At 69.3% G+C, this 9,409-nt stretch overlaps 1 protein-coding gene across 1 annotated transcript; it reads right to left on the bottom strand.

Annotated features, from left to right (window-relative positions):
• Positions 1-1,564: 1,564 nt before the first annotated feature.
• On the bottom strand, positions 1,565-9,378 carry PPP1R1A (protein phosphatase 1 regulatory inhibitor subunit 1A). Its single transcript, XM_054183297.1, has 7 exons — positions 9,230-9,378; positions 5,581-5,641; positions 4,566-4,603; positions 4,398-4,461; positions 3,936-4,115; positions 2,823-2,926; positions 1,565-1,763 (listed from the first exon to the last, which is right to left on the bottom strand). Exons 1-6 carry the CDS (start codon positions 9,308-9,310, stop codon positions 2,823-2,825), a joined length of 528 nt encoding a protein of 175 aa, XP_054039272.1. The 5' UTR covers positions 9,311-9,378; the 3' UTR covers positions 1,565-1,763.
• Between the last annotated feature and the right edge of the window lie 31 nt (positions 9,379-9,409).

The following is a 9,409-nucleotide window of genomic DNA, read 5'->3' as shown; positions in this document are numbered from 1 at the left end:
GCATGCCGGTGTGCCTCCAGCATCCTCCGGCATCCCGGTGTGCCTCCAGCATCCTCTGGCATCCCAGTTCCGGCATGTCTCGAGTATCCTCCGGCATCCCGGTGTGCCTTGAGCATCCTCTGGCATCCCAGTTCCGGCATGTCTCGAGTATCCTCCGGCATCCCGGTGTGCCTTGAGCATCCTCCAGCATCCCAACTCTGGTGTGTCTCGAGCATCTCCTGGCTCCGTCATGCCTCGAGCATCCTCCGTCATCCCAGAGTGCCTCCAGCAGCCTCCGGCATCCTGGATCGGGTGTGGCTCAAGCATCTCCTGGCTCCAGCATCCTCCAGCATCCCGGTTCCAGTGTGCCTCCAGCATCCTCTGGCATCCCAGAGTGCCTCCAGCATCCTGGAGCTGGTTTGCCCTGAGCATCCTCCGGCATCCCGCTGCCTCCAGCATCTTCCAGCTCCGGCATCCTCCCTCTCCGGCGTCCCGGTCCCGCCGTGGCCGTGGCCCGTCTGTGTTTGTACTTTTCTACCCCGCGGTGTCGTGTCCCCCCCGTCCCGTTCCGTTCCGTTCCCCCCCCCCCCCCCGCCCCGGTCACTGCTGGCCCAGCTCCACCTCGCGCCCACCCACACACGCATGTGAAACCAAGCGCCGCCGCTAACGAGCAATTAATAAATCGTACGCCACCACCAGCCGGGCTCTCGCACCCTCCTCCCAGGGAACTGGGCACCCAGTTTGACCCCACTGAGGCGGGGGGGCTGGTGGTGGTGGTGTTGGGGGGCCAGGACGCCTGAGTCCCCCCCAAGGGGGACAATGCTGGGACCTGGGGACCACGGGGAGGGGGACAAAGCGGGTGGCACGGCTGGATCGGACCCCTGGGGGTGGGTGCTGCCTCCCCCCCCCCCCCCCAGCACCCAAGGGGGGGTCCCGGTGAAGGCAAGGAGGAGGCGGTGGGGGGGGGGAGGAGAAGGGATCCCTTTAATGCAGCTGAGGCCGGGGGGGGTCCCCGCGCCCGCCCAGGCGTGTGCACGCGTGCTCTGTGTGTCCGCACATGCAAATCACGTGCAAAATGCCCCCCCCCCCCGTGTCCGTGTGTGCACACGCGTGTGCCCCCAAGGGTGGGGGTGCAAATGCCCGGGGGGTCCCCCACAGGTGCATGCATGTGTGCAACCCCCCCCCCCAGGCCCCGGCCACGCGTGTGCAGGCGTGCGCCCCCCCCCCCCACACATGAGCATGCACACACGCGTGTGCCACTTGGGGGGGGGGGTGTGTGCAGCTCCCCACATCCCTGGGGGGGGCCGCGTGTCCCCCAGCCCAGGGGAAGGTGACAGCGGGGGTGGCCCTGGGGACACCCCGGGGCTGGCAGTGAAGGGGGGGTGGGGTGGCACGAAGGGTGCTGCTCGGTGTCCCCAGCATCACCCGCCCTGGGGACCCGGGGGAGGGGTGTGAGGGGACGGGGGGGAGGTGTTGGGGGGGGGGGGTGGGGGGGGGGGCGCAGCCCGGCTTGCCATTGTCCCCAGAGACCCCCCGGAGGGTGGGGGGGACCTGCCCGCGGCAATACAAAAAAAATAAAATAAAATAAAAATAATCCTGCGGAAGCCCCAGAGCAGCCGCCGAAATCTTAGAAAACGCTCGGAATAAAAAATTAAAAAAAAAAAAAAAAAAAACAAAACAAAAAAACCACCAAAACCAATTAATAAAAATAAAATAAAAAAAAATTATCCCGGCGGCGTTCGGCTCCTCCGGCCCCGCCGCGGCCTCGGCCGGCCCCGCTGCACCTGGGGACAGAGGGGAGCCGCGCTGGGGGACGGGGACAGCGGGGGACAGCGGGGGACACCGGGGGACACCGGGGGACAGCGGGCGGGGGGGCGGCTCCAGCCCCATCCCCAGCAATGCCCAGAGCCACCCCCCGGCTGCCACCCTCGCCCTGGGCCACTGTCCCCTTCCCTGGCAGCGTGTCCAGGATACCCCCCCCCGGGGTTCCAGTACCCCCCCAGTGTCCCAGTACAGTGTCCCAGTACATGCACGCACCAACCCCTCCCCGCCCCCCCCCAGTATCCCAGTGCCTTCCCTGAGTCCCAGTGCACCCTCCGGTACCCCACTAGCCCCCAGGGTCCCAGTACAGTGTCCCAGTGCCTCCCAGTGTCCCCTCAGTGCCCCAGTACACCCCCCAGTGCCCCCATACACCCCGCAGTGTCCCAGTACACCCCCCCAGTGCCCCAGTAGTGTCCCAGTACACCCCCCCACAGTATCCCAGTGCCTTCCCCGTGTCCCAGTGCACCCCCCGATACCCCACTAGCCCCCAGGGCCCCAGTACAGTGTCCCAGTGCCTCCCAGTGCCCCAGTACACCCCGCAGTGTCCCAGTACGGTGTCCCAATAACCCCCCAGTGTCCCAGTACCTGCCCCAGTGTCCCCTCAGTGCCCCAGTACAACCCCCAGTGCCCCAGTACTTCCCCCCCTCCAGTATCCCAGTGCCTTCCCCGTGTCCCAGTGCACCCTCCAGTGCCCCAATAGCTCCCAGGGCTCCAGTACAGTGTCCCAGTGTCCCAGTAGTGTCCCAGTACCCCCCCAGTGCCCCAGTACAGTATCCCAGTGCACCCCAAATGTCCCAGTACAGTGTCCCAGTACCCCCACAGTGTCCCAGTGTCCCCCCAGTGTCCCAGTACACCCCCCCAGTGCCCCCATACCATCCCCCAGGACCCCCTAGTGCCCCAGTACAGTGTCCCAGTACCTCCCCAGGGCTCCAGTACAGTGTCCCAGTATACCCAGTACATCCCCCCAGCGCCCCCATACAGTGTCCCAGTGTCCCGTGTCCCCCCCGTGCCCCAGTACGTACCTACTGGCTGCTGGCAGCACCCTTGCTGGCACCTTCCTTCGGTGCTATATGGGTGCCCTCCTCGGCCAGGCTTTGCCGCCCGTCCCCGTGGGTCCCTGTGGGTGCTGTGGGGCGGGGGGTGAGCACAGAACCCCCCCTGCACCCCCCAAATCAGGCCAGAACCCCCCCCGCATCCCCCAAATCAGCCTAGAATCCCCCCTGTGCCCCCCAAACCAATTCAGGACCCCCTCTGTGCCCCCCAAATCAACTCAGGACCCCCCCGGTGCCCCCAAAATCAGCCTAGAATCCCCCCTGTGCCCCCCAAATCAACTCAGGACCCCCCTGGTGCCCCCAAAATCAGCCCCGGAACCCCCCCTGCACCCCCAAATCAGCCCAGGACCCCTCCCTGCACCCCCCAAATCAACTGAGGACCCCCCTGGTGCCCCCCAAATCAGCCTAGAATCCCCCCTGTGCTCCCCAAACCAATTCAGGACCCCCCCTGCGCCCCCCAAATCAGCCCAGGACCACTCCTGAACCCCCTAAATCAGCCAAAGACCCCTCCCTGCCCCCGCCAAATCAACTCAGACCACCCCTGCACCCCCAAATCAGCCCAGGACCCCTCCCTGCACCCCCCAAATCAACTCAGACCCTCCCCGGCACCCCCAAAATCAGCCTAGAATCCCCCCTGTGCCCCACAAATCAATTCAGGACCCCCCTGCGCCCCCCAAATCAGCCCAGGACCACTCCTGCGCCCCCCAAATCAGCCCAGGACTCCTCCCTGCACCTCCCAAATCAACTCAGGACCCCCCTGGTGCCCCCAAAATCAGCCTAGAATCCCCCCTGTGCCCCCCAAACCAATTCAGGACCCCCCCCCGCACCCCCCAAATCAGCCCAGGACCCTCCCTGCGCCCCCCAAATCAACTCAGGACCCCCCTGGTGCCCCCAAAATCAGCCCAGGACCCCCCCTGCCCCCCCACATCAGCCCATGACCACTTCTGCCCCCCCCAAAGCAACTCAGGACCCCCTCTGTGCCCTCCAAATCAACTCAGAACCCCCCCGGTGCCCCCAAAATCAGCCCAGGACCCCCCCCACACACCCCCAAACCACCCCGGGGGGGGCAGAAGCGGTACTCACGTTCGCCAGGGCCGGGGCGCCCCTGGTGTGTGGCCAGCGGGCAGGTGCCGCCGGGGCTGTGGCTGTGCTCGGTGTCACTGTGGTGGCAGTGGCCGGGGCCACCGGCGCTGGCCGCCTCCTCCTCCTCCTCCTCGCCCTGCGCCTGCTTGCACAGGTGATGCTCCACCATCATCTGCAGCTCTGCCAGGCAGGGAGCGGCGCTGAGGCTGGGGCGGGGAGGGGGGGACGGGGACGCCGGGGACAGCGGGGACCGTCCCCACGCTCCCGGTGACACCGGGGAGGTGCAGCCCGGCAATAGTCTGGTGGCCTCCCATCCCCTCCGGTGGCACTCGCCGTGCCCGGAGCCCGTGTGCCCACGCTCCTGCCCCAGGCTGGGCACTGGCCATCCCACCCGCCTGTCCCCTGCGGCACCCAGGGGACTGTCACCCTCTGTCCCCAACCCCCCCCCCCCCCCCCAAATACCTTTCATGGTCGGGGTGGTGCGGGAAACCTTCTTCCTCTGCCTGGGCGACATGGCCAGACCTGACTGCGAGGGAAGCCGGGGGGTGTGAGCAGGGCTGGGGGGCACCCGGGGGGTCCCCCGAGGGGCCGAGGGTCCCCCGCAGCCCCCCCCATGGCGACAGCACCCACCTTCAGCAGGGGGTTGGGCAGTCGGTCCTCGTCGATCTCTGGGGGGGGGGCAGGGGGGGAGAAGAAGCCAGACGTGAGGGGTGGGGGCGGGGTGCTGGGCCCCATCCTGCACCCCCCCGTGCGGATCCGGCCCTACGGGCGTCTGGCTGTCACCCAAGGGTGCTCGGCGTGGCCGTGGGGACAGTCCCGCTCCCCCCCCCCTCCCCGAGCCCCCTTCCCAGCATCGCCACAGCCCCCCCATGTTGCCATGGGAACCAGCATCCCGTCCCCTGCCTGTCCCCCAAAGGGTGGCGGAGGAGGGTGGCCGGCAGTGGCTCAGCCCCGTCCCCACGCCGGGGACAAGGCCAGGCTGGCAGCCCCCGGGTCGCATCCTGACCCCCCCCGGGCCGCATCCTGACCCCCCCCCGGGTGACGCTCAGCCCCACGGAGCTGGTTTATTCGCAGCCGGAGTCGCTGCCCTAAGTGGGTGCAGGAGGTGGCACTTGGGGACAGGGTCTGCCAGCCACCAGGGTGTCCCCAAAGCAGGGGACAGATGAACCCACCCAGCTCGGGTGGCGGGGGGGCAGGGTGGCTGTGACGCAGCCGTCAGCCGGGTCAGACCCTGTCCCCAAAGGCCACACGCTGGGTTGGGCCAGTGACCGAGGAGCTCTTAAATGTCACAACTGGTGTCTCCTGCTCCCTGTGCCAGCAGGGGTGGCCCCGTGCCGGTGTCCCTGGCGCGGTGTCACGGGCAGCTGCTTCCCCTGGAGATGGATGGGCCGAGCGAGACCCGGGGCCGGATCCTGGAATCGCGGCCCTGGGTGGGATGTTGGGACAGTCCCAGGGTGGGGGACACGGGGTGCTGCTGTTGCTGCTGGACGAGTCCCGCTGCACCCGGTGCTGTGGCCCTGAGCATCCCGTTCGGGGGTCCCTCAGCATCGCGTGTGTGTGGGGGGGTGTCCCTGAGCACCCCCACTGCAGGGTCCTTGGGTGGGCTGGAGCCCGGGGTGACAGGGTGACACGGGTGCGGACCCACCTGGGGACGACTGGTCGCTGCTCAGGACCAGGTTGGCAGGAGTCGGTCGGCGCCTCCGGATCTGGGAAGGACGGGAGAGAGTCAGGACCCGCCGCTGCACCCCGAACTCCATCGCGCCCCCCCCCCCCACCCCGAGAGCCCCACCAGCACTGAGACCTCCCCCCGCTGTCCTCGTCCCCAGGGCGGTGGTGGCCCCATGGGGACAGAGGACGCCAGTCGGGGCCCGGAGCCCGGTGGCTCCCATGGCCGGACACACATGTCTTTTAAATCACCGTCTCCCGGCCAGCCCTAATGACAGCCGGGAGCTAATTATACCCCAGCCCCGGGAAGCGCTTGGGGACATCGGTGTGGTGACAGCGCCGGGGCCCTGCCCTTCCTCCGTGGGCACGGTGTCCTTGCCCAAGGTCACCTGGAGCATCCCGGGCTGCTCCCGCCCCACGTTCCCCCACCCCCGGTGCCTTCAGGGGGGTTTCGTGGCCCCCGTTTGGAGGATTCGGTGGCCGCGGCGTGGCCGTCGCCGGTGGCAGCGGTGGCAGCAGGTGACAGCGGTGACACCGCGCCCCGCGGGCGCTCCCTCGCCCCCTTTCCCCGCTGACCCACTAACTGAGTTGCTCGGGAAAAAAAAAAATAACATGAATTTCCCAGCGAGGATTCCCTAATGAGGCGGGATGCCTAATGAGATGCTGATGAGATGCTAATGAGGCGGGCGAGCGGCCGGGCGGGCGCAGGAAGCCCCCTCCCTCCCTCCCCACCTCCCCCGGCCCCAGCCCACCCCCCCGGCCCCCCGCAGCATCTTCTCCGTGTCGGCCCCGTTGCCATAGAAACCCGCGATCTGGATTTTAAACGGAGATTAGAGGGAGCCGGGAATCGCCCGGAATCGCCCGGAATCACCCTCTCCCCGCCAGGGACCTGCCACAGAGACACCCCCACACACACCCCAACTCCTGGGTCGGGGTCCAACCCCCCACCCCGACACCCAGCGATGGGGCTGGGATGGGTCGGGCCCCCCCGCCCCTCCCAGGGCTGGATGCGGCCCTGCAGCCCCCAGTGATGGACCCCGGGAAGCCAGAGCCACCCCCCGGCTGCTCTCGCACCCCCGAAGCCTCCCCCGGGAGCGTGGGGCAGGGTTGTGCCCTGCGTGGGGCGGGGGACACCGGTGTCACCCACTCAAGGTCACCCAGGCAGAGCTGAGCACCCCGAGGTGTGCTCCCCTTCCCGATCCGGACCCGGGGAGGGCGGGGGGAACCAGGCATCCGGGCGGCTCCCACCCTGACATCCGAGGGAGGGATGCTCTGGTCCTTCATCCCTCCATCCCTCCCTTCATCCCTCTGTCCCTCCTTCCATCCCTTCATCCCTCTGTCCCTCCCTTCATCCCTCCACCCCTCCATCCTTCCCTCCATCCCTCCCTCCATCCCTTCACCCCTCCATCCTTCCCTTCATCCCTCCGTCCCTCCCTCCATCCCTCTGTCCCTCCCTTCATCCCTCCATCCCTCCCTCTGTCCCCAGCTCGGCTGCCCTCTCCTGCCGCCGCTATTTTTAGATCAATCTCCACCATCGATTAAGAAGCGCCGCGGCCGAGGGCGGCAGGAGCCCGGCCCCAGCAGCCTGCAGCGGGCACAACGGCACTGGGGGGCTGCTTCCTCCGGGCCCAGGGGGGAAAATTCGGGATGGGAATGGGATCTGGGGACCAGAACGGGGCTGGGGATGGGAACAGGATCTGGGAGCAGAATGGGGCTGGGGATGGGAACAAGACTGGGGATGGGGATGGGATGGGTCCAGCTCATCTCTCAGCATGACGGAGCAAACACCCCCCAGACTGTCCCCCCCAGCTCTGGGGACACGCTCTGCTCAGGGCGGACTCGGGCACCCGGGCAGAGGCGCAAGACAAAGCCCTGGGCCAGGCCTGGCACCCAGGGGTGGCACCCAGGGGGACCAGGGCAGGCGGATGCTCTTGGCAGAGTCAAGGAGCTGCGGGACCTGTGGGGACATGGGGGACCTGAGAAGGCCCACGGGGACAAGGTCCTTCTGGAGGGTGGGGCTGCACAGGCTTGGGGACAGCCCTGCAGGACATGGGGACACTGGGGACACCGTGCCACAGCCTGGCAAGGGGCTGACATGGCTGAGCCCTCCATCAGCGCGTGCTCCCGACAAGGGGAACCCACATGAGGTCGTCTCCTGTGGGGACACCCCAAAAAAGAGGAGCTGTAAACCCATGGAGGGGACACCAGCATTGTCACCTGCTGCCACCACAAAGGGCTGGCAGCTGGGGCCCTGCCACGCAGCCAAGCGCCGCCGAACTGGGGCTGTGACTGGCGCTGAGACACGGATGAATTCCCTCGGGAGGGGAAACTGAGGCAGGGATGGCAGGGGACCCCCCCAGGGCAGGGCCATGCTCGAGCCCCACCGTAGCCCGGCCATGACGGGAGGTGGGACGCAGTCACCCCTGCTCCTCCCTGCAGCCGAGGTGGGTGCCGGGGGTCCTGCGCCCACCGCCTGGCAGCCCCCCCACGGCTCTCGCCCTCGCTCCTGGCGGGGGGGGGGGCTGCGCTGCAAATGAGCCGTGCGGCAGCCCCAGATGGTGCGTGGCCGTATTTAGCCACAGCGAGATGCTCGCCGGGGAGGTGGCCCGCGCTCGCCTCCGCGCCGCTGGCACGCAGGGACTCCTCAACTGCCAGCCACCCAGCTGCCGGGGACCCCCCAGCCTGCGGGGGCACGGCTGAGACCCCCGGCTGGGCCCCCCCAACTCCTGCTCAGCATCCTCAAGCCCCCACAGGGCTTCCCACGCCTGGCGATGATGGGGACCGTGGTGTGGCCGGGGAGGGGGTCCTCCCGAACCTCCTCTTATCCCCTGGGGCTGGGGGGACAGAGCGGGAGGGGGGGGGCGAGGTGGACAGGGAGAGGGGTCAGGGTGGCCGGGAGTGTCCCCGGCCGCCTGCCATGTCCCCCGGCCGGGCCATCCCGGCCCGGCTGCTATTCTGGGATCCCCTCCAGCGGGAGCAGGGGTTGAGCAATGGCTGGAGGGATGTGGGGGCCCCGGGGCGGGGGGGGGTGCTCGTAACCCTACACCCGCCCCGGGATGGCCCCGGCGTCGTAGTGCTGAGCCAGCACATGGCCCTGGCACTGCCACCCCGGTCCCCACGGCCACCCCGGTCCCCGCTGTCACCCTGGTCGCCACGGCCACCCCGTCCTGCCCGGGGGGCCGGGCAGCCCCGAGCCCCCGGAGGTGCTTGGAGTGCTCTGCGGGGCGGCGGAGGAGGGGACGACGACACACTGGGGGTGTCCCCGCCGTGTCCCCCCCCGTAGCGGGGGGGCTGCACCCACCTGGCAGCGCCCGGGCGCGTCCTCCTCCCCACGCCGCAGCCGCCCCCGTGTCACCCACCGCCCCGCGCCCCGTCCCGTCCCCCCCCCCCGCGGCACCCAGGGGTGCCACCACCGCCCCGACACCGCGGCGGGTCGCAGCGGGGCTGCTCGGTGCTCCCTCCCCGCGCTACCGGTGCCCTCGTCGTGCCCTTCCCGCGCCCGCAGCCTCCCGCACCCCCCGCTGCCCGCCCCGGTGCCCGCCAGGACCACCCGGCTCCCCCCGCGGCCCCTCAGCCGTGCAGCCCCGGTGCCCCCCGGTGTCCCCCCCTCCGGTGCCCGCCCCCCCCACCTGCTCGGCCGCCTCCGGGTCGAGGTGCGGCTCCAGCAGCGGCACCGTGAACTGGATCTTGCGGGGGCTGTTGGGCTCCATGGCGGGCGGCGGCTCCGGCGGCTCCCGGCGGCTCCCGGCGGCTCCCGGCCCTGCCCGGGCCGCCCCCCCTCCCCGCGGCCCCGCCCCAGCCCCGCCCCG

The sequence above is a fragment of the Rissa tridactyla genome, chromosome 24, assembly GCF_028500815.1.
Source record: "Rissa tridactyla isolate bRisTri1 chromosome 24, bRisTri1.patW.cur.20221130, whole genome shotgun sequence".
Taxonomy (NCBI): Eukaryota; Metazoa; Chordata; class Aves; order Charadriiformes; family Laridae; genus Rissa; species Rissa tridactyla.
The sequence above is the reverse complement of the archived record's forward strand: the minus strand, read 5'-3'. Positions and strand labels throughout refer to the sequence as shown.

Bases quoted from the DNA above. Each gene is read 5' to 3' on its own strand.
- PPP1R1A (XM_054183297.1), bottom strand. From the start codon at position 9,310: ATGGAGCCCAACAGCCCCCGCAAGATCCAGTTCACGGTGCCGCTGCTG. The intron at 4,462-4,565 runs GTGGGTGCTGTC...CTTCCCTCGCAG, and splicing joins TGCCCAACCCCCTGCTGAAG to TCAGGTCTGGCCATGTCGCC. The intron at 4,116-4,397 runs GTATTTGGGGGG...CCTGCCTGGCAG, and splicing joins CACCACCCCGACCATGAAAG to AGCTGCAGATGATGGTGGAG.